The sequence below is a fragment of the Streptopelia decaocto genome (genome assembly GCF_964273445.1).
Source record: "Streptopelia decaocto genome assembly, chromosome: 5".
NCBI lineage: Eukaryota > Metazoa > Chordata > Aves > Columbiformes > Columbidae > Streptopelia > Streptopelia decaocto.
The window spans coordinates 17,044,029-17,067,437 of NC_138659.1; the positions used below are offsets into that span (position 1 = coordinate 17,044,029).

General features: G+C 53.9%; 2 protein-coding genes across 3 annotated transcripts; one reads left to right on the plus strand and one right to left on the minus strand.

The window, feature by feature from the left end:
• Positions 1 to 743: 743 nt before the first annotated feature.
• On the minus strand, positions 744 to 1,833 carry LOC309439957 (1-phosphatidylinositol phosphodiesterase-like; the record flags this gene model as incomplete). Its single annotated transcript, XM_082053150.1, has 2 exons — positions 744 to 840; positions 931 to 1,833. The coding sequence occupies 2 exons, from the start codon at positions 1,831 to 1,833 to the stop codon at positions 823 to 825; spliced, it is 921 nt and encodes a 306-aa protein (XP_081909276.1). The 3' UTR covers positions 744 to 822.
• Positions 1,834 to 3,138: 1,305 nt separating this feature from the next.
• On the plus strand, positions 3,139 to 22,837 carry LOC309439547 (regulator of G-protein signaling 5-like). 2 transcript variants are annotated; one of them, XR_014184027.1, is made up of 10 exons: positions 3,139 to 3,350; positions 3,426 to 3,533; positions 3,618 to 3,755; positions 4,534 to 4,595; positions 10,617 to 10,685; positions 15,414 to 15,524; positions 17,925 to 17,986; positions 18,095 to 18,261; positions 18,740 to 19,523; positions 19,576 to 22,837. XR_014184027.1 is itself a non-coding variant. In XM_082052253.1 (9 exons), the coding sequence occupies exons 1-9, from the start codon at positions 3,180 to 3,182 to the stop codon at positions 18,899 to 18,901; spliced, it is 1,050 nt and encodes a 349-aa protein (XP_081908379.1). In that variant the 5' UTR covers positions 3,139 to 3,179; the 3' UTR covers positions 18,902 to 22,837. The 2 variants fall into 2 exon arrangements, 1 of the variants encoding a protein (XP_081908379.1); XM_082052253.1 differs by having other exon boundaries at positions 18,740 to 22,837.
• Positions 22,838 to 23,409: the final 572 nt, after the last annotated feature.

Below are 23,409 nucleotides of genomic sequence, written 5' to 3' on the forward strand. Positions count from 1 at the left end.
TCACAAACACTTTGCTTTTGCCCACTGCCCTGTCCACGCTGCCTGTGACGTTGCAAATCACTGGGCTTTGCCCTGTACAGCTACCCCAAGGACAGGGTAGCCCTGTCTGAATTGCCTCTGCCTTGGCCATCCAGCTCTTCACACACAGGGTTGGTGATGCTTGCTGGTGTTGTCTCTCTCTAACAGTTCTGACTTTTGGGGCAAGCCCCTGCAAAAAAAAACCAAAAGCTAAAATAACAAGGGGAAGGATGTTCCTAACCATTTGTTGTCACATTTGAAATTAATTCCTCATCCTCTGACCTCTTGCAGCTCTGCTTTAGGAGCAAGATGGTTACAAACACCGTTTTAACTGTGATTAGGCCATGGGCAGAGGGGCCCAAGCTCTTTCATAGCTGAGCAGCAAAAGCAAAAGGTCTTTTCTGCACTTTTCTGCTAGGACATGGCAAGGCAACATAGGGAGTGCTTTCCTAGCTTCTTTTATCCTTGAAAGGAAAAGGACTGTTTTGCAGAGAGGCATTTCGGGTGGACTCACCCCCCTGAGAGGAGCCAAGGCAAGACCCTCTTCCTCCACCCCATCCCTGCTGCTCTACCAGGGACTCGGCCGCCCCCGCCCCATGCTGTGACCGTACCTGGCTCCTCAGGGGAGAGCAGCGTGCAGGGGGCAGCTTCCTGGGCTGTCTGGCTCCAACCACAGCCGCCATTCCTCCTCTGCTGCCTCTGGTGCTGTCACACTGTTGTCACACAAAGGCTTCACAGTGCCCAGCAAGAACTAGAAGCCTACTTTTTCTCTGGGTGTTGACATTCTTCAGCAGAGGCATGGGGCTAGGGGCAGTGTCTGTCCTAATGGACACAGGTGCAGGCAGTGAGTGGAGCTGTGCTCGTTGTGGCATCCATCCCCTCTGCTGCAGGGATGCTGTGGGGATGTGGTACCTGTCCTCTCTGCCGCGGTGGTGCTGTGGGGATGTGGTACCTGTCCTCTCTGCCACAGCGGTGCTGTGGGGATGTTGGGGGGTTGCTGGGGGATGCTGTGATGTGTCCGCTGGCACGCAGGGAATTGCTCTCCACAATAAGTTGGATGAGTCCTGCCCCAGGGAAGTCCATGATGACTACTCCCCAGCACACGGGCTGCCCCCGCCAGTGCTGCAGGTGCTGGTAGCAGCGGGGGTTCACAAAGCGAGCCACCTCCTCAGGACAGGTGAAGAGCCCATTGCCAGAGCAGAAGGTGAGGTGCATGGTGGTGGTGTCCCCACTGGCCACCCTCTCCAGGTGCCGCTGGGCCCGTGCCCACTTGCGCTCCAGAGAGAGTACGTTCCAGGCATCACTGATGCTCAGCTGCTCATAGGGGATGCCCAGCACCTCCTGTGCCAGCGCCTCCAGCACCACAATCTTCCCCCGCACCTGGCCCAGTGTTGGCACCTGCTCCTGGCACCACACATGGCCCTGTCCCTCCTCCAGCAAGCAGCGGCGCAGCTGGGCAGCAAAGCCGGGCCGAGAGAAGATGGGCAGCTCCTCCTTGATGCGCATGAGCACGGCCTCGCCGGGGTGGGCATGGAGGAAGCGCAGGGTGCGACGCAGGACGCCCCGCAGGCTGGCCCGCTGGAAGGTGCAGAGGTGGTAGACCTGGAGCTCACCTCGCACCAGCTTGCAGCGCACATCCAGGAAGCGAATGCCTGCTGCCAGCTGGGCTTCCAGCCCCCAGCTCTGGCATCGCAGGCGCCGACCACCGAACAGGCTGAGGGAGTCATGGGTGCCAGGAACGGAGAGGCAGGAGAGGGGCAGGGCATCAGGGAGCCCTGCCATCCAGTCGGGGAAGCAGGCTGTCGGCTGGGGCATGCAGTCGAATGCCACTCTGTGCTGGCACCGTTCCTCCATGCCAGCAGAAGAGTGGGTGCCCCAGCACCTGGCTGGCCCCACCAAGCCCTGATGTGGAGGAGAAGCAGACTACAAGCAATGGGAGTGCTGCATGACCCCCACGCATCCTGATCCCACCCCTCCCTCAAGCACTCATCCCACTACCCCCAAATCCCAGTATGTCCCAGCCTCCCCCTCCTGCACCCACCTGGGTTTGCCTGTGGCTGCGGGGTGCAGCCCACCGGATGAGGTGCGTGGCCGTGGGTGCCGGCAGTACACTGTCAGATGGAGCAGGATGCTGGCCATTAACCTGGTGACGCTCATGACGTATGTCCTGCCTCGCACGTGCATCAGGGATTCATCCTCAGCCCTTGGCCAAGGGGAATGCTCAGCAAACACACCAGGCTGGAAAATTGCCTGGCTGATCCCAAAACCAGACACTCAGCCTCTGCACCTCCCTGCCCAGGAATCAGGACAAACAGGATTGGGGTGCTGTGGGGCCCCCTGACACTGCCTGTGGGAGCAGCTGCACAGAGCCCCGGGGTACCCACGCACCCACCCCAGAGCCATGCCCAGGGTTAGTTCCCAGTCGGACCTGGCCCCCTGGTGATGATTGTCATCGTCCCTGACAGCGGTACAATGTCCAGGCAGGAATCTGGAGCAGGGGGGCTGTGCTTGCCAGCACACCCCAGGACCTGCTCAGCGAGGGTTCCCCGGGGAAGTGGGCTCCATCCCCTCACTCCTCAGGCATCGGAGGCTTCTCCCGGCGGGCAGGGCTGCTGTCACCGCTGGGGTGTGAATCCCACGGCTGTGGCTGGGTCTGGAGCTGGTGCCCAGGTGGGTTGCTCACTTTCTGCTCGGGGTCACAGCGACACGACACACTGAGCCCTACAGTTTTGAGGGAGGAGCCGCCCGGCAGGTCACAGACCCCTCTGAGCATCCCTCCCGGGACACATCCCCTCCACCTGAGCAGCGAGGGCACAGAAAGCCTCCCGGGGACGCTTTCTGCCGTGGGCTCTGCCACCGCAAGGACGCCAAGCGGAGGGACAGGAGCGGAGACACCAGCAGGCGTCTTTCCCTGCGCGCTGGGAGCAACGGCGAGGCTGAGAGTGGGGTCCGTGGGGCAGCCGGGGGACAGCTCGGGGCGACAGAAACCCTGCAATCTCCCCCAGTCCCTGTAAAAGCGTTTGAGGGCAGCGTGCTGCACTGCAGCCTGCACCCGTCGCCCCAGCAACGCCGCCAGCACCGCCGGGACGAGCCAGCGCCCCGGCAGCCGGAAGCGGCCGGCGGCAGCGCAGCCGCTCCCCGCCCGGACCCGCCCCACCGGCATGGCGGCGGCGGGTGGCAGCAGGGCCGGCAGGAGCTGCTTCGTGCTGGGCGCCTCGGGGGAGACGGGCCGGGTGCTGCTGCGGGAGCTGCTGGCCCGGCGGGTCTTCGCCAGGGTGACGCTGATCGGGCGGCGCCGGCTGAGCCTGGACGAGGAGACGGGAGCGGTCGTGGTGCGCGGGGTCGGGGGTCCCGGGGAAGCGGGGGGCTGGCCGGGGCGGGCGCGCTGACCCCCGGCTTCCCCGCAGGAGCAGGCGGTGGTGGACTTCGAGCGGCTGACCGAGCACGCTGCTGCCTTCCAGGGACACGACGTCGGCTTCTGCTGCCTGGGCACCACCAGAGCCAAGGCTGGCACGGTGAGCGGGACCCCCGCGGGGGAGGCAGGGGTCCTGCCTGCCCTCTCCCTGCCATGCTGACCACGCTCTCCCCTTTACCTGCAGGCTGGCTTCATCCGTGTGGACCGGGACTATGTCACACAGGCAGCAGAGCTGGCACGAGCAGGGGGCTGCACACACTTTGTCCTGCAGTCTTCCCAGGGGGCAAACCCGCACAGCCGCTTCCTCTACCTCCGTGTGAAGGTGAGGGGGCAGCTGGGGTGGGCTCCTGATGCTCGTGCAGTCACAAAACCCTGGGATGCTGGAGAATGAAGCAGGAGCTGAGGTCCTCTAGAGATTCAAATGGCTGTGGGTGTCCTGCTACTGGAAGACAAGGGAGCAAGAGAAGGGGGCTGGCAGGGCAGCCGTGCAACTGGCTTCATCTGAAGCAGCACAGCACCTGTGTGCAGCATCCATCTCTCTCTTCAAACCATGAAAATAAATGCTGGGGTCTCCAGCCCTACTCTGTCTCCCTGACCTCAAGTCAGGATGGCATTACAGCTAAGCGCAGGGGTTCATAGCTATGTCCAGGTGAGACGTGAACTGTCCAGGGGTAGAGAGTCCATAGGCACCCTGGGTGCCACCATACCAGTTGCAAAAGTTTTCTGCACCATATGTTATGTGCTGCAGCCTCCAACATCTGCTGGACTCCCTTCTGTCTGCTGCTGTCTTGTGCTGGGACCCCCAGGCTGGTCACTGTGTCCAGATGCTGTCTCAGGAGCATCCAGTTGCAGTTAGCATGATGGTTGCAAGGGTGCGCTGCTGACTAACAGTCAATGTGTGCACTGTGGACACTTGCCCCACGCTGCCTTTTCCTGGAGAGCTTCTCGCTGCCCAGGCAGTGTCTGGCCTGGACCAGCTTTGCATTCATATTAGTGCCATCTTGCCCATGGCTCAGCAGCTTCCCCCAATTCACGGGGTGAATGGAATGGTGCTCGCAGTCATCCTTGTCTCCTTTCATCCTACCCAACTGCTCTGACAGGGAGAAGTGGAGAACCTGGTCCAGGCTGTTGGTTTTGATCGCTGTACCATTCTGCGGCCAGCGTGAGTAGCGGTGGAGGAGGGAGGGCACAGGACTCAGGTGGAGGGTTACCAGGGCCGTGTGCTGGGATATGGAAAAAGGGAGAAAGCTTGCGTAAGGGGAAGGTTGTGGAGGGAAGTGGAGCAAGCCACCAGGTGCAAACACAGCTCTGGGCCAAGCACACTGCTTCCCAGTGCTGCAGGGAGCAAGCACAGCAATTTCCTACAGCCTGTCCCAAAGCTAAGGTCACGTGCCATGCAAGGAGAAGAGGCTTGGGTTGAGAGCAGTGGTTGGGGGACATAAGTCAAAGCTTATCTCTGCACAGACATTAACATTATGCAGGGGGCATACTCACCTATATAATTTCAGGTATATTATGCTCTTGCTGCCTGGGAGAACTGCCATCCTGCATTTGGCAGCACTGGGGGGAAAGAAATTCAGTGTATTAGGGCTCAGCTTGGACATGTTTCAGGACCCTGCCAAAGCCCCACAGCCCCCAGGTGGGTTTAGCAAGCTGGGCTGGGCCCCTGGTGCAACTGGAGAACCCAGTCTCTACCTTTTCCCAGGGGATGATTTCAGCCTGACCCATCTTACCTCCTCTCTCTGCAGGGTCCTCCTGTGCAAGCGCCAGGAGTCCCGGCCTGCGGAGTGGGTCACCCGGCAGTTTCTGGGTGTTGTGGCTTGGGTCTTCCCCACTGCTTACTCGGTGCCTGTGGAAAGGGTGGCCAGGGCTATGGTGGCCTGTGTGCTGCAGCCGGGTGAGGGGAAGGTGAAGGTGCTGGAGAATGCGGCCATCCACAAGCTGGGAAAGGCAGTGCCACAGCAGGGCATGTAGTGCAGAAGAGATGAGCAGGGAAGAGCTTGATCACCATTCAGATGCTCTTCTGGGCTGAGGGTGAAGGCACAGGTGGGAGAGGAGTGGGGTGCTTGCATTACTGATGTGGAAATAGGGGTGTGCTTCCTTGCATGGCAGCTGATTCTGTCAAGTGATCAAAAATGCAGGTGCTGGTTGATGGGTGAGGAGTAATAGTGTTCTGCTGCCTGGATCCAGCATGCCAGTCCGGGTAAAAAGTGGTGTAATCCAGGCAATTTCTTGAATTCAGGCCTTAAATAAATTCCTGTGACCGGTTTGTTTGTGCTTTGTGTTGAAATTGTGCCTGCCACTCGCACATCACCAGCCCAACCACATCTATTCACAGATAGCATCTTTTGGTGACACTTCAAGGAACATGTGGGCAAGTGGCCATGCTGTAGATGGACGGAGGAAAGCAGGGACAGCAAGTGCCCATGCTGGGACTGCACCCCACAGCGCACCCAGTGGCACCAGTGCCACTTGAATAGTGGGGCTCCTGGGAACTCAGCAGAAGTTTCTGACCCTTCCTGGGTTGCTGGCTCTGCCCACAGTCTCTGCAAACATACAGCATGTAGCTCGTTCTCACTGGTCTGCTCCAGGTTCACAGGGGCTGCTCCAGGGACACTGGTGTTCAGATCCAGGCTGATGCTTCAGTAGCATAAACACCACATAAATACTTGCCTTGACTTGAAAACACTTGTCACCGCTGGCTCCTCTGGGCTCTCCTTATAGACACAAGTGAACCAGAGCTCAGCCCTGTTCCCAAGGGCTGTGTCTGCAAGATGTGAGGCCAGCCCCGTGCACATCTCAGTGTGGGTTTGTCCGTGGTCCATGCTGCTAGGGTGCTGGGAGGGGAGCGGGTCACTGCTGTGGGCACAGAGCAAGCGTGAGGAGCCTGCCATGTCCCAGCGACAGCCCTGAACATTCTCAGGCTTAGTGCTCAGGGTCAAGGAACTTGGCAGCTCCACAGCTGCGATGCAGGACTTACGTGACTTCCGAATTCCCAGCTGGCCAGGGTCCCAGTGCTCTGGGTAATGCTGCTTTCCAGGGTTTTCTCCTATTCAACCTCACCCGTGGCTCCTGTGTCAGTGACTTGGATGTGGCAAGTGGAGGGTTCCTCCATCTCCTTCCTTCTACGCAAGCTTTTTAGTTATTGGGCTGGACCTCAGAAGCTTGGTGGAGGCGGTGAGATGCTGTAACCCCACACTGTATGCTAACAGGGACCAAAGGGAGGGCTGTACCTGAAAAACACAACCATGCGTAGGGCTTAGTTCAAAGGTAACAAATGAGGGGCCACAGAGCTGTAATTAGTGATCAGACTGTCCTGGTGAGAGCAAAAGCCATGCCTTTAGAGTAATATTTAATGTCAAAAGGGAAATGAGAGGTAGGCTGGTCAGGAGCGTTACACAAGTATCTGAGGGGTGTTGATCTTAAGTGGCACACAAAGGCTGTTCAAACATGCAGCATTGGAAGACATAGGTGTAAATGTACACCAGCGCTCTAAGAGATTGTTTTAAAAAGGCAATGTGCTTTTACTAGGGAGTGGGAATGAATACCTGAAGTGATAAGACCTTAAAAGAAGTGAAAATTGCATACAGACGAGAGAAGAAAAAAAGAACACGACCTCTGGAAAGTTACAGGTGAAAGTCAGGCTACAGAAGACTTGAGGAAAGCATCCTAAAGGTATAAAAATTAATCATGACTATGTGAGAAGCAAAAAGTTCTCCAGAGAGCCTTGGGGACAGGATGTGATCAGGCTCTCTAAGAAGAAAAGGGCCATTTGAGAGAGTCTTGGTTACTTGCATTGGCCTTTGCTGTGAAGGAGCACATACTAGTATCATTCCTCAGGGGACAAACATTTGCATCACTGTTCCAAAGTGCGTGTCTGTGTGTGTGTGTGTGTGTCTAGGAAAAGGAATAAGGGTATTTTTAACCCAATTTTTAGAACACATGGTTAAAAATCTGCCAGAAGGAACACTCAGATGAACTGCCAAATACTCACCTGGGTGAGACTTAGCGATCCCTTTACCAAAAAGTCAATGTTGTTAAATATGATGCTAATTTTTAAAAAGTTCCAGTGGGAACCAGGAAACTGCAAAGCAGTGAGGCTGCCTTCTATAAAAGGCAAGTTGCTAGAAAGGATAATAAACTCTTGAAATAACAGGGCCCAGGATAAATCTGGTGTAATGAGAAACTCCACGTGGCTTTTGAGGGGCCAGTTGCAAGACACAAAACCTAGAGCACTCTTGGAGGAAACCAGCCATGGCATACACAAAACAATCTGGTCCTCAGAGTGCACTCAGATCTCAAAAAAACCTCTCCCAGAAGGGCTCTTAAACAAATTAAGCTGTCGTGGGAAGAAAAGGAAGATCTGGGTAGTTTCTTATTGGAAATATTTTCTTAGCACTCTAAAGCCTTGAAATGGACAAAACAAACATTTCTTACTGGACAAAGGTCTGTGGAAAATACAACCTTAATCCTTATTTCTTTTTCAGTGTTTCAGAGAAGTCTCTGCTAAAATGCACAACTGCAATCCCAGCACATGGTGTAGTTTCCTTATCACCTGCTTGCATGGAGTTTCAGCACTCATTTTGGACCTCAGTTTCCCCAGCTGGGTCTGTGCATTCGTAGAACTCCCACCCTGCCCGAAGCAGCTCTTTCTTTCCAGAGGCAACAGCCCTGGCTGCAGCTGGAAGGGGAGCATGTACGGGTGCTCAGTGGCTGCTGGACAAGCGTTTGCACAAACTGCCTGACCCCACAGATCCAAGCTCCCCTAGGATTTCAACACTAATTTTATTACTAAGATTAATGAGAAAAAATATTATCTGTGTTCTCAATGGCTCGGCAGCCAACTGAGAGGTTGCGGGGGTTCCCCAAGCAGTCCCACGGCCCCTCCTTGCCCCAGAGCTGTGAGAACCATCAGCACCTCTCACCCACCCCTCGCTGTCACCCACTCTCGTCTGTGCCAGGAGGAGCCGGCACCCCACAAACAGCACCTCACCTTCAAATGAGCTTATCAAAGCACCCACTGAGCTGGCAGGCACTGGCCTAGCACTCAGGACACCCTGGTGACAACCCTGCTAGAAAACGAATGGCCCTGGCACACTCTGGCCCTGAGGGCAGCTGGCTTAGCCTAGCAGAGATGCTGAGCTTGCAAGGCTGTAGTCTCTAGGAGAGTGGGGGGCTGCACACCAGCTGCTGGCAGGTGGGGCAGTTGGGCTCTGGGCATCCTCAAACTGGCCTGAGGCACCTCTGTGCTAATAACAGAGCCTCCCCCCGACTCTTCTGTGAAAAGGGTAAAGTGATAGCAGCCTGTGAAAGAGTAAAGTACCTCCATCCTCTGTGGCTGCTCTTGTTTTCTTCCTCTTTCTGCAAGGAATGAGTGGGCTGGTGGGCATGCCAATGCCAGGCAGAGAGAAGGGGCAGCCCCCCTCCACCCTAGGTCTGGTACCCCTCCTGGCGTGCACCTGGGAGCCTCTAATCAGCCCAAGCCCAGGCAAATGTCATTTGAGCATCTCATCCTCTGAAATTTTAGGGTGCACTTTTTTCATTCAATTTCCATTACAAACCAGTAAAAAGCTAACCCAGGCTTTCCAGGGAGACATGGTTTCTAGCAGACTTCTGTCTTTCCATTGCTGTACTCACACACTGAAATACAAATGCCAGCTTGCTGCATAATCGCAGAACAGCAGAAGAGAGGATCATAAAGCAGGTCCAAAGTCCATCCAGGAGCCAGAGCCAGGCATACCTCTGATACTGCTCAGAGAGGAAAAACAGGGCTCAGGGCTGAGCTTAAATGTAGCCCCAGGCTGAGGGGGTAAGTGGGGCTGGTCAGGGCAATTAAGGCCATTAGTGCCCTTGGGGTGTGGACAGCAAAGTCTGCTGTTCCCAGCTCGGAGCTGTGGATGTTAAACAAGGCACTCGGATGCACATTTTCACAGTCATCCAGGCAGCTGAGTTGAGGGACAGGCATGTGACACATTTCCAGGGTGAACCTTGAGCCCATGCCTGAGCAGGGTGCCCAGGGTGCCCTGGCGGGGGTGGGGTGGCAGCCACACACCCTCTGCATGTGCCTGTGCTGGAGTGGGTGTAATTGCACCCATGTGGGGTGGCAAAGACCTGCGGGGAGACACCAAGCCAGGGCTTTGGCTGCAGAGCCCCTTGGTGACAGGCTGGTCTCCATGTTTGACGTGATTTGGCTCTCAGCAGGCAGTCTCACCCTCGGGTTGACCCAACATTGTGCCTGGTTGCCTGGCTGGTGCCAAGAGAAACTTGTGCCACAGATGTCACAACCATAAGGAGACACTGGCTCTGTGATTGCGAGTCATTGGAGCAATCAAAGAGACCTTATCCGAGCAAACAGAAACACCGCAGCACCACACAGCAGCCAAGCTCTAGGTGAGGGAAAGGCTGCATCCCAGGGGGCAGAGCCATGGGGGGCGGGCAGGGACAGGTCACTGATCAGGCCCCAATTCCCACCCTGTAGGCAGCTCTGGGGTCTGGCAGCTGTTTTACTGCCCTGAAGGGAGATGGAAAAAGGGTCCAAATTCTCCACATAACAAACTTCTGGGTGGGAATTCTTTTGGGCCTCAAAGTGTCACTGCCAGACAAAACCAGAACTTTCACTATGATTAAAAGGTTTTTTTCTTTTTTAAGCTTACATTCAAATGAATTTGTTCTGGAACAAAAGTCACTGCTACCCGCTAGCCAATAACCACTGTTGAAGCTGTAGATATTTTGACATTAGCTATAGCCTTTAAATCAATAGCAAGACTTCTTGTAGGCACTTTTACTTTTATGAAAGTGACATTTTTCATTGGAAAAAAACCTTGCTTGAATGAAACATTTCTACCTGTCTCTTCTGAATATTGACCTGAAGCCTGATATGTCATTAAGAAGAAAGCCTGTGGGCTTCCTGAAGCCCCCTAAACAGCAGCTTGGTCCTTCCAATTTGATTACCTGATCTCACTCCAGAAAAACCACGTTTTTCATTTTTCCCTCCATGTGAACTTAGAGAGAAGAAAACAAAATCCAGAAGCTGCCGGGGCCAGCTGCGGCTGGACAGCCGGCATTGGTTACGGGGCTGGCGGGGGTCCAGCTCCAGGAGCTATATAGGAGCGAGAAGGGGGAGCTGGGCTGCAGACGGAGCTGCTGCTGCCTGTCTTAGCCATTGCTCACACTTTTCTCACAGCCGAGGAAACCCACAGCCTGCCAAGATGTGCAAAGGATTAGCTGCGCTGCCCCACACTTGTCTGGAGAGGTGAGAGCGGCCAGCCTGTGCGGGGATGTGGGGACAGGGAGGCTCTTCCCCTGGCACAGCCCTGCCATGGACAGCTCTTACGGGGACTGGGGTCACCCAGCTCTGAACTGGGAGGATGGGAGGGTTGCTGGCAGGGGCTCAGCAGGATGCTGTGAGTGGCTGGGACCCTCAGGCAGGCAAGCGCTGGTCCAGTCCCAAACTGTCCCCTCTGGTTTGGGAACCTCTCTGCTGGGGAAGTCCTGGCTGCCCCAAATTCCACCCTCCCCCCCAACCTCAGCTATTCCCCTGAGCAGGACCACATTGTCCGCAGACCTTAATGTTTGCAAAAGATGAAAGGGAGGAAAATAGCAGGAAAGCAGTTGCCTTTCTGAGGCAAAAACAGCCCTGGCTCCAAAGGGCCTTAAAATCCTCTTTAACTGCCTGTGTCTCCCTTGCACGCAGATTAACCATTCCTGGCCCGGCTCACAAGACTTGGTGCTACGCAAAGCGCCTGCTCTGCCCTGCTTGTGGCATCCATTCTCATCGCCCTCCACCCTGTCACTTGCCTCAAAACCTGTCCAGGGCGACAGTGGTATTTCCTGAGCTGCTTTCACCCCTGGGGAGGCTCCAGCCATTTCCACCCCCAATGAAATCTGCCCTCTCCTGTGGGGATGGAGGAGCTTTGGAAGGGGGTCGGGGAGAAGCAGAGGCATGGGGGGTGGGGGCTCCCTGTGGCAGTGGGGTGCTCCATCTCTTGCTTAAGAAGGATATTTGTTAAAAGACTTAGGACGTGAATTACCCGGTGAGGATTTCCTTGCAGCTGTGAATGCCTTAGTATGGGTTTTTTGATGAGAACGAGGGTGTTCGCTGCCCTGGGGAGAGCTTGGGAGAAGTCACCCTTCATCAGCTCAAGCTGTGCCACTGCAGGCTGATGCCACTTGCCTGAAAGCAAGGCAAATTTCCACCACAGGCATGAACAGGTCAGCAGGCCTGTGACAATTTCTTTATTTGAAGAGTGTCCTTTGACCACCCTTGTGCACGCCTTGTCTGGCCTCTTGCTGCCTGCTGCGCCACGAGCAGCCGAGCAGCACTCTCCCAGGTGTGGGTGAGCAACACATTTCTTCTCTGCTCTCATCTTTGCTGTCACTCTTCTGCTACTTTCTAAAACTAGGTTTTTTGTTTTTTTTGGTTTTTTTTTTTTTTTTTGGTTTTTTTTTTTTTTTTTTTTTTTTATTTCTCTATGAGGAATTTCAACAGCCACTTCATTGCCAGTCTCATGAGAGCCTCCTGCTGTTCCTCAGCACATCTCCCCAACCACCAACCCCTTCTCTCTGTACATGTGATATATCTAACAACATGGTTGCAGCCTGGGTTCCCCTAGGACCATCCCCACTGAGGGAAACACACCATGTCCCCTGTGCGTTGTTTCCTACCTTTCCCATGCTGTCATCCACAGGATCATCTTCACCCCTGCAGCTGCCTGGGGTCTGGAGAGCCTATCCAAGGTCCCCTGCAGACCCAACGGGCTGGTAGCCCCTGGCTCTCCCCAAGGCACACGTTCTCTGGCCTCTTCAGAGAATCGGTAGCTTTGTAGGAATCTTTTCCTATTGCCAGAGCTGTGTTGACTTCTCTCCAATAGACCATATTTGTCCATGTGTCCACCACAGCTGTCTGATACAGCTGCTGCTGACATGCCCATACAGCGTCACACTCGCAGCTCTATGGCTCCTTGAATCCCCCCCCCGGAGCCTTTTTTTCCCCCAAGAGGCATTTCCTCTGGCATCTCCCTGCCCTCAGGCACAGCAGCAGCTTTAGCTTTCAGCTATAGTTTTAACTTACTCAAGCTTCTCTTTCTTTTTTTTGTTTTGTTTTTAAAGCTGGAGTCTCTCCTGGCCCTCCCCAGCAGCCTTGGTGCTCTTGATGTGTTTGACAGAGCCCATATTTTCTTTTAATGCTTCTTGGAAGCTGTTTCTCAGACTTCTTCTTGGCTTGCTCCTGTGTGTTCTCACACTTAACCTTCCACAGTTTATGGTCCTCTTGCTTTTTCTCACTCAGGCATAGCTGGGAGGTTTCTGAAAGACGTATTTGTGTTTATAACTGCCATTTTTATCCTGCTATTTAGCTGTTGCTGAAGTCTTTAAATAGTCCTTCTCTCACACCAGCCTGCAAGCATTCAGCCTTTTTGGCTGTCCTTTCGCAAACTTCCTCATCTCTATGGTCTCCACATGTTTCACTAATGCTCCACAGCCAAGAACTTGCTCAGGGTGGGGAGGTTCTTGCTGCTGTCCCTACAAAGGGACCTGCAGGGCTTCAACTGGGTGGGTGGCCTCTGGTGGTCCATCAACAGCCATGTGGGATGGAGCCATCTGGGGAGCAGCAGGCAGGGGGACTCCAATATAGGTCCAACATTTATCCAGGAGACAAGGCTAGGGAAGGTAGCCCCAGGGTTGCGCTTAAATGGAATCCCAGTGCAGGGTGTGGGGCTCAGCTGGGGCTGCTCAGGGCCATTAAGGTCCATTAGTGACCTTTGAGCCTGGCAGATGTTGGCCATAAGTCACTGTCAGAGGGTGGGAATTGGAGAGCAAGATTTTGAATCAGGTCCCAGTGTTATCCAGGAGAGTACTTGCAGCTCCATAAAGCTGCTGTCAGTTGCATCCAAATCTTGTGCATGCATTGATCTCATTGGCATCAGGTTAGGGGGGTTCCCAGGTCCTGCTCCCAGTCTGGTCTTTCCACCTCATTAGGCCACTGTGTGTTAGATTTATTGGAGGGAGCAGGACAAACAGTGCACAGCAGCATCCCTGTCCCAGAGACTCTTCAGTGTGGGGACCTCATCACCCTTTGCATGAGGTCCTGGTCTCTCCAGGTAAGATTCAAGTTCTCTTAGAAGCAAGAGCAACAGACGCTGTCCCTGTAGCAGCTGATTTTCCATGAAAACAGTTGGGTTTCTGGGTCTGTGCTGTCACGTGCTGTACACCCACTGCAGGTGGTCCATGCAGACCCAGGCTGGGATGCTCATTCCTGTGCAAGGGCAGCTGTTGGAGGCAGGTTTCTGCAGCAGTGGGCAGGGGAGCAGATCCTGCACCAGGTCTCAAAAAGTCACCCCTGGGGGGCTGGCAGGTGGAAAAACAAAACACAGGGGGAGTTTTACAGGGAGGAGAAAAAAAATGAAGGAATGGAAATGAAATAGCAGACATAGCAACGGAGTGATTGTCCAAGGAAGGGCTTGTGAAAATAAACAGCAGAGAGGAGGAGCACAATGAGCCCTGAAGCCGGGAAACTGCAGCTTGGCTGTGACAGCTGTGTCATGGTGAAGGCACCCAGCCCAGCCAGCCTGCAGGGAAGCCATGTGTCCCCTTGCTTTCATCCACACCCTGTGCCAGTGAGCCTGGAAGTCACCAAATGTTGCTGTGCCAGGGAAGAGTCCTGCCCTGAAAAGATGGGGCAATGGAGGCTGTCTATTTCCACCCTTTTATTTGTTCAGTCTTACGCAGCACACCTGAATTTTCTTTGCAAATCTCAGCTTGCTCTTGCTGCTAACACCGAGCTACAGCAGAGGGGATCCTTCTCTGTGGTTTTGGGTAGTCAGGACCACATTACAAGTCATATTGCACAAAAGGGCACATTTTGGGGGACAGCTGGACCTGCTGCCAACCCCTCTTTTCTGTGTATCCTCCAATGGATGAAGGATGGAAGATGGAGGATGGAACTCGTTTGCCAGTCAGATATCTTCACCTCCTGAAATGCTTCTCCCCCCCTACCCAGGAAAAGCAGTACCTAGGAGTTAACTGTCTGCAGGACCTTCCCATTGCAGACATAAGCTTTTCATATTACTTAGGAGTGAGAAAACTGCGAGCACTAGCAGGAAGTGTTGAGGGTTGCTGGTTGTATGCATTGCTGGTGGTCCTTGAGAGCAATAGAAAAATAAGATAATCCCAATGAAAATGCCTACAGAGTAGAAAGCTCCCAGTTTTGAGTCCTTGGGAGGGCCAGGGATGGGCACAAAGCACACCAAGGAGCGTTTCACCCTGACTTTGGCAAGTATAGAAGTGTGTGCTAACCTATGTGTTAGCAATAGCATCCCCCAGGACAGGGAGGATTTTGGCTGCATTGTGTGAGGGTGCTTGGTAGCAGAACACTGGGCTCAGGAGCTGCACCATGCATCGCTGCAGGCAGCAGCCTCAAAAAGCTCAGGAAACATGATAAGGACAGTTTCTTGGTCCCTTTGACCACAGGCCAGGACCTGGGGAGGGAGGGCACCCTACTCCGGCAGCTATTGGTGTTGTGGGACTGGTGGATGCACCATGGCATGGGGCTCAGCGTGGGGCAGGCACCGCCGTGCAGCCCAGCATGGCACCCTGCACAGGCTCCTCTATAAAGGGAGCTCCTTCATTTCCTCAGGACGTGTCACTATAGAAACTGAGTGCTGCACACACGTCCCCTAATTTGTCCTCAGAGCAGCCTGCCAGCTCTGCTGATACAATTATCCCAGCCACAGATGGGGACAAAGCAAAGAGATCAAGATCAAGAGCTGCTGCTAATTCTGAGTGCCTGTCTTGAAATACCTCAGCCAGGCATCTTTTTACAGCATTAGAGTCCATTTGTCCATGTGTGATTAATTACACAGCTTCATACCTCACCAGCAGCTGTGCTGGGGGTCTGTACTGGGGTCCACATGGGTGCAGGGCAGGGACCATCCTCACTGCCTCATCCTTCTGCTGAGCTGCTTCTGCTTGTCCCCTCCTGCAGGGCCAAGGAGATCAAGACCAAACTAGGCACACTGCTCCAGAAGCCTGACTCAGCCATTGATTTCATCATCCCCTACCCAGAGAAGCCAGAGAAGCCACCCAAGGTCCAGAAGTGAGTACCACACCAAGGGTAGGCTGCACTGGCCCCCATGCCTCACTGGAAGGGTGGGTGTGAGCCCTTTTGGGATGCAGAGGAGCTGAAGACCCTGCTGCGGGGTCTGGGCTGGGGACAGAGGGTTTTACAAGGCAGAGAACTCGTGGCACACTCTTTGTGACCCGCCGGCTAAGCGCAGGCTCTGAGTTACGTCAGGGCAGTGTAAGATCTGTCAGGCAATACAGCTTTATGGAAACCAGATTTCTCACAGAAACTCAATTTACATTTGATGAGATTTCATGTTATTTGATAAAGGTTTTACCAGAGGCATACAGCGCTTGGACTTCTCTGAGTCACCCACCTCAGCCCAGAGGTGCCAGCCTTGGCCAGCTTGGTGGCTTCAGCACAGTATCGTGTCCCTGAGCTGGGTGCATGGCCTCACAGCATGATGCCAGGCTCTGGGCAGCTCTGCAGTGGTGACATTGTCTCACCTTATTGCCTTTGTCCTGAGCCTCTGCTCTCCGGCACCAAGCTGGTTTAATGACAAAGCAAAGCAGAGGAGCAGCTAGAGAGGCTGATATACTGTTCTGCAAGATTAACACAATTTCCATTTCCGCTTTAAAATAATGAATTTTTTATTTACACCAGTCCCTCTCCCCACACTCCTCTCCAGCCCAGGCAACATTAAACAGGTAATGCTCCACCAAGGGATTGCTAAAACAACCTCAACATGCAGATGAACGCCCCACTCACCCTGACATGAGCCCACAGAGAGCTGTAGTCACTTTGATGGCTGCAGCACATGGGGACACTTGCCAGCACGGTGCCAGCTGCAGCACTGCCCTGTGAGAGCTTCCCTGGACAGGCAGAACCCCAGATAGACAGCATGTTTCATACACAGTCACTGTCATGCCCCAGATGCCCTTGAGAAGGAGACACATTTGTCCCCATTAGCTGTCCCTGCTGAAAGCTGGTGAACATCTTCGCTGGCTGGAGGAGTCGTTTTCTCCTGCGCTGCATCGTTGTGCAGCCCTGGTATCATTCACCTACCAGCATCTCGCTCACAGTTAATATCATCCCTGGAACAGTCAGGTAATGGAAAAGTGAATTTGGTAGTTTCCAGGAAATCTGGATTGTGTTGAGTTGCTGAGGAAATCTGGATTGTGTTGAGTTGCTGCAGCGATTCTCCCCCTCACCAGGGGTTGGGAGATGCCTGGGAGGAATTGGGAGCAGGGAGAACTTTTGATCCTTGACAGCAAGTGCAAATGCAAGTCACGATTCAGAAAGTGAATGATCATAGACCCCATCATGGTCGTTACTGCTGGATACTGACAGTTTGATGACAAGTGAGGGCTGGATACCTAAGCTGAGCAAACCTTGCATTTCTGCCATTCTCCTCTCCTGCCTGGGGCCACCTGGGCAGAGTGGGAGCACCTGCACTTTCCCCAGCCCCACTGCTGAAGTACCGAGGCCCCCAGGACCAACAGGTTGTCCTTCCCACTGCTCCCTCCCTGGCACCAGCCCAGGGGATGCTTTGCTCAGCCAGAGGAGCCGTGTGTCCCTGCGACAGCAAAACAGGCTTGAGCTGCAGCCCTGCCTGTGGGGAGCAGGAATGGTCTGCAGTGGGTCCGGTGCACAGCGGCGTGGGGGCTTCCATTCCCCTCCAGCACTGGGCATTACCCACATAGGGCAGCATGGCAGAAGCCGTGTGCCCCAGGACAGCTCTGTAGAACTCCTCCAGGCTAAAAAAAAAACAAAGACAGAAAATAAACAAACCCCAGCCAAACCAAACCAAACCAAACAAAACCACAGCCCTCTTTAGTCACATTGGAATAATTGCTTCTTTTTTTTTTTTTCTTTTTTTTTTCTTTTTTTTTCTTTTTTTTTTTTTTTTAAAAAAAAAAAAAAAAGAACTATGCACATGAAAAACATGGAAGGTTTTCACTGGGGACGGCTAGAACTGAAGTCGACGTCCTGCCCTGCCATAGGCACGGGGTGGGCTGTGGGGGTGGAGGAGCACTGACCCCAGCCCAGTGGGAAAACACAGGGATGCTTCCCAGCTGGCTGTAGAGCCCACTCTGCCCTCCCATGCACAGATTCTGGGGCAAGAAGGGGACCTGTGGCTGCAGAGGGAACCCACTTTGCAGTTCAGCCATGTCTCCACTCAAAACACAGGGGAATTTGCCACCCAGCCCTGTCCTCACCTTCCCTGGCACTCAGCTATCCCAGGATGATGGCACTTGCACTGTGATGCAGCGGCATCTCCGCTGCTCAGCCATCGCCTCCTGCTCTGCAACAGTCTCCACAGCTTGTTACTCCATTCCTCCATGTTTTTAAAAGAATTATTTAAAAACCTGCAGGCCAGACTGGGGCTGTGGGATGAGCATGGACTAGCTGGGCTTTCTTTACTCCCTTCAGGCCGTCACCAGAAGAGGCTCTGCAGTGGCGTGATTCCCTGGAGAAGCTCCTGCAAAACCCCTGTAAGTTCGCATCCCCCAGTCCCATGTCCCCCCATGCCTCATCCCTCCAGGAGCTCATCAAGGGCTCAGCACCCCTGATGCTGAGTGAGGGACTGTCTCCCCCCGCAGATGGGCTCACCAGCTTCCACAGCTTCCTGCGCTCTGAGTTCAGTGAGGAGAACGTCGAGTTTTGGGTGGCCTGTGAGGACTACAAGAAAAGCAAGTCCCCTGTGAAGATGGCAGAGAAGGCCAAGAGGATCTATGAGGAGTTCATCCAGACTGAGGCACCCAAAGAGGTCAGTGGCTGCAAGGCAGGAGATGGTACCAGGAGGGATGAGGCTGTTGCCCTGGTGGCCTCCATCCCAAAGGAGAGTGATGGCTGAGGGATTCGGAGGGCTGGTCCCTTGATGAGGGGCAGCCCCATCCCCATAGGCTGCATTCCCACCCTTGGCAGCCCCAATTTGGATGCTCAGCCTCTGCTGGGCTGTTTCCTGCCACAGGCACTTCCAATTAATGCCTGTCCCCACAGAGGGCTTACATTGTTCATAAGGGATGACAATTTACAGTAATACTCTCCCCAGAGTTAGATTTGCTGCAGAATAGAGCTCATCCTTAGTGATCTGCCACCAATAATTCCCCAGGTAAGTGAGAGTGCTTCAGTCCACACCCATAACATCTGTGTGGCTTTTGGTGGGACAGAGCAGGTGAAGGGAGCTGCCATCCCCCACCCCTAACAAAGGCAGGGTCCCCATCCCTCTTACCCTCCCATCACAGGTGAACATTGACCACTTCACCAAGGCTGTGACCATGAAGAACCTGGTGGACCCATCACCAAGCAGCTTTGACATGGCCCAGAAGAGGATCTTTGCCCTGATGGAGAAAGACTCCCTGCCCAGATTTGTGCGGTCAGAGTTTTATCAGGAGTTAATCAAGTAGCCATGGAGCAGGGCTGTGCGAGGCATTCCCTGCGGGCGGTCCCACTGCTTCTATCTCAACACCTGCCCCTTCTTCTACAGCTGCTTTGCTTTCTTGATACCACCCTAAAACAGCACCCGGGGCTGTTGCTAAACATCTCCCCATGTGTGTTGGACTGCCAGATGTCCTCATGTCTCCTCTTTTACAGTCTCTTTCCTCTCCCACAAAAGACCAATTAGCAGAAATCCCTGGTGATCCTCCCTGGGTTTGGGACCCTGAAGCGCAGTGGAGCAGCCCCAGCCTCGCAGCAACTGGGAGCCACTCGGGCAGCCAGCACACCCCTGGTACTGTGGGACTCAGCTTTAGTCAGAAGTGCCAGCTCTGCCTTGTTAGGACTCATTAGGACACGACAATTTTTCTCCCACTTTTGCCTGTATCACTGGTTTGCCCGAGGCTCTCTCCCTTCTCCCAGCTTCCCAGGGCATTGCTGAGGCTGCTCAGGGTACCCAGCATGTGCTCCCCTCCCCAACAAGCCCAGCGTGCCTGCAGCCCTGGGGTGCAGGGGGGACTTGGCCACCACGGTTGGCATCACCTTGTTTTCAGAAAGCAGCGGTTCAGCAGGTACAGTGATGGCTGTACAGCAGTGATGGCTGCATGGTAGTGATGGCTGTACAGCAGTGATGGCTGTATGGCAGGGACAGGGGTTTTGGCAGGAACAGGGGTACAGCAGGGGTGGTGGTACGGCAGATTCAGGAATGGCACTGCAGGTGCACCTGGCTGGCAGGAGGGGTGGGAAGACCAAGCCTGGAGCATCGCTTTCCCCGTGACTCACCTGGAGTCAGCTGTCAGCCTGTTCACTTCACACTAAAAACTGTAAAGAGGATAAAACAGGATCTGTTTGTTCAAAACACCAGGACTGTTTAGCAACCCAGACATCCCGCTTGCTCCAACACTTCCATGACGTACTGAGCTCACAGTCCGTGCCCGTGTCCCCAGTGCCTACGCGCAGCCCTAAGCAGTGCCGGTGGCTGGTGGTGTGCTTGGATTGCAGCTTCAGGGATGTTGCTGCAGCCATTTCTTACTCTAGCTGCTTCTCTCTGCAATAGGCATGCCAAAGCGATACTTCTGCACAAACCCAGTCGAGGGCATTGATTAGAGGAGGAAGGAAAATCACAATGGGGGAAAAAAAGCTGCAATTGCAACTGTTCAGATCCAATTAAAGAAACAAAACAAAAAATCACACACACATACACACACATAACCTCAAAACAAACAAAAAAACCACCAACCAAACAAAAAAAGCCCCAAACCAACCAACCACCACCAACAAAAAAACCCAAACTAATTGAAAATATGAAAAATAACCCCCCTGGCTTCTTGAACAGATGGCAAACTCTGCTGAGTTTGTGTGGCCTGCATCTCTCTCTCCTGTCCCCTCCCCTCTGCCCAGGACATGTGTTTCCATAAGGCTGTCTCTTAAAATCATCAGCTCTTTTCGAATGATTCAAAGCCAGCTCACTGCTACCAGAAGAAATAACATCTGAGGTTGGGGCAAGGGCATACATGAAAGGCAGCTGAGGTCTCATTTCAGCCTTGAGGTGAATGCAATGAACCCCTGCCCCACGGGCCCTGGATGTTTCATCCCTGCAATGGATTGCTGCCACAGCATCCGCAGGGCCATGGCTTGCAATAAGCCACTTCAGCTGGCCACATGACAGATGCGGGCAAAATAAGAAGCAACCGTGCACCCAGCAGGCATCCTGGACCAGTCACCCCCCCCAGGCTGCTCAAGCTCAACTGCAAGTCATGAGACTTCATGTGAAATGCAATAACATAAACAATGGGTTTGCCAGCCTCTTCAAGACTTTCAAAATCTGATCAAATCCCCACCAGCCCCAAATATTTATACATTGTCACTATGGCAATGAAGAAAAATACATCCCAAGCTGCAGGAAGTGGGCTGTGTTTTCTAGGCAGGGATGGGGATGCAGGGGAAGGATGGAGGCCACCACAAACGTGACTTTTTTTCTAACTCTGGAGCAAGTGGCCTGGGAAAGTTTGTGCTGTAGCAGCACGGGGTGATGCTTGCAGGGCATTCCCCTGGGGCAAGCACGGGGCGGGGGCGGGGGGTGGCTCCGGCGGCCCCAAAGAGCTGCAAGGAAGCCCATGAGCAGCAGGACAGTCGTCTCAACAGGGTGCAGGATCCCCCAGCAACACAAGGGGGAGCAGGAGCAGGGCTGGGCTGGAAAGGGTTGCTTGGCCAGCCCTTCTGCTGAGGATGCTCCCACGACCTCTGCCCACGCACCCTCCTATCATCTCCATGGACTGGTGTCAACACGAGCAGGTTCAGCATGTTCAAGCTCCCTGTTTACAGTGTGACTCATAGAAATGCAAAGCCAAACAGGCTTCCATGCAGAAAGACCTAGATCTTTCATTTTTACTTAATCCTTTGGCAGCTATTTCCAGATACCCTCACATGTTTCACAATTAAATGCCAACACTGACACCGTAGAGGTCGGGATGCTGCTGGAGGTGGACTTGCTACATGCCATGCAAACCTGAGATATCACTGGCTTCAACAGCAGCTTGTGGGGCAGGGAGAAGGTGTCTACATATGTATGTGCTGAAAAGAAAGGTGGAGGCTGGATTCAGGAGAGACAAAACAGCTCTATTGGAAATCCCTCCCCAGCTCAATTTTTGCTAAAATCCTGGAAGCCTACTTAGGGGGTGATTGAACAGGTGCCAGTGAGCTATCAGGTGGCCATCAAATGTGGTCCCTGAAGTGTTTTCGAGTTGTGTTTGTGTAGAAGGGTCATTTGGCTAATTACTTGGGCAGGCTTGACCCAGAAAGGCAGCAATGACTGTGCCCACCCCATGGCTGAGCTTTCCACAAGCCCTGGGGTATTTACAGTTGGGCTGATACCCACCATCATATTTCTGGTAGGAAATACTTCATATATTGTACCACTCTTGCTCTCATGAAATTTGGTGTATGTATGAGCACTATACACAGAACACATAGTACATCTGTAACCCTATAGTCGTATACAAGTATACACGCCCATATATACATACTCCTAACGTGGGCATCTGGATCCTCAGTAAGAGTCAAAAAGCAAGAGTTTCTGGATGTTGTGCCTGGGGTCCATCACAGAGATGAGTGTGTGGGGGTTTTAGTGCAGTCCCAAATGCTGTTAAGGGAAACCTTGGCCATCCACCTGAGTGAAGGTGCATCTTCCCAAACACCCTCCAAAATCACCCTGTGCCCACGGTTGCTGGGTTCCAGCAGCCCCGGTGCAGGAGGTAGGTCTCATGCTCTCCAAGGGGCCCCAACCCCTGCCGTGGGGCAAGGCAACCCCATGCTGCAGTCGGGGTCCTGGGGCACCAGACACTGCCTCCGTGCCTCCCCGGTGCCTGCTCCCCACCGTGGGACATGTGGAGGAGGGCTCCCTGCACCTGCATCCCTCAGATTAACACCGGGGGATCGTTTGCTGGGTGTTTTCTGGTTACTCCAAGTGACCCAGACCCTCACACCTCACTGGCCATGGTGCGAATAACCCAGCTCTCCTCCTACATGCCCAAGCAGGGCTCTGTGGTGCTGCCCGGTTCCAGCATTGGGGACTGTCAAAACCTGTGAGGCAGTGGCAGGGGCTGCCCACTGCCCACAGGGGCTGAGGGTGTCCCAGGGCTTGCTCAGGGTCCCCGCAGTCCTTGGTCATTACCTGGAGGGTGCTGAGTGCTGTGGCCAAGAGCTGGAGCAGGTCAGGAGTGGGGATCAGCTTCTTGCACTTGCAAGAAATGGGTTTTCAGGCTGATGTTCCCTGTGTGGTTTCCACAAGAGATCTTCATGTAGGGAAGACACAGGACACTGGTGTGCAACTGAGGAACTGGTTGTGTTAACTCATATTCTTGTACCACTCAATAATCCACACATAAACATGTATTTCTGCTACTATCTCGATGGACTATTCATTTTGTCTCTTTGCACTGAAGGTGCAGCATTCCCTTACCCTCTGCAGAGCGCTCCTAAAACTTGTGCCCAAAAGCCCTGGAAAGACCAAAGGCATCTGAGAGCTTCTGCTGCAAAAGATGTGGCAATTTCTCAGGAAACTGAAAAGAGAATAAAAATATCCCCACAGGAGGCTGGTCCGGAGGAAACTCCCCAGCACCAGCACAGCACAGGCACCCCCAGCCCCACTGCCTGGTGGCACCACAGGGTTCAGGCCAGGGACAGGTTGAGCTTTGAGCTAGAAGTGTTCCCCTCTGGAGCTCTGGCTGGGAAGACATTTGCAGCAAAGAGGTGCTCCTTCATGTTCCCCCCTCTAAGGCTGTCAAGGGGGCTTTGTGCTCACTCCAGCCCCTCGGCAAGGACAGCGGTCCCTGTGCTGAGCTCACTGTCAGACACAGCATGGACCACAAGAAGCCCTGCGTCCCCCAGGCTCATAGTGCCAAGGGTATCTGAAGGATATAACAGCTGTTTCATCTTTCCATAATTTGAAACAACCCCTGAGCAAAGCCATTTGTAAAAT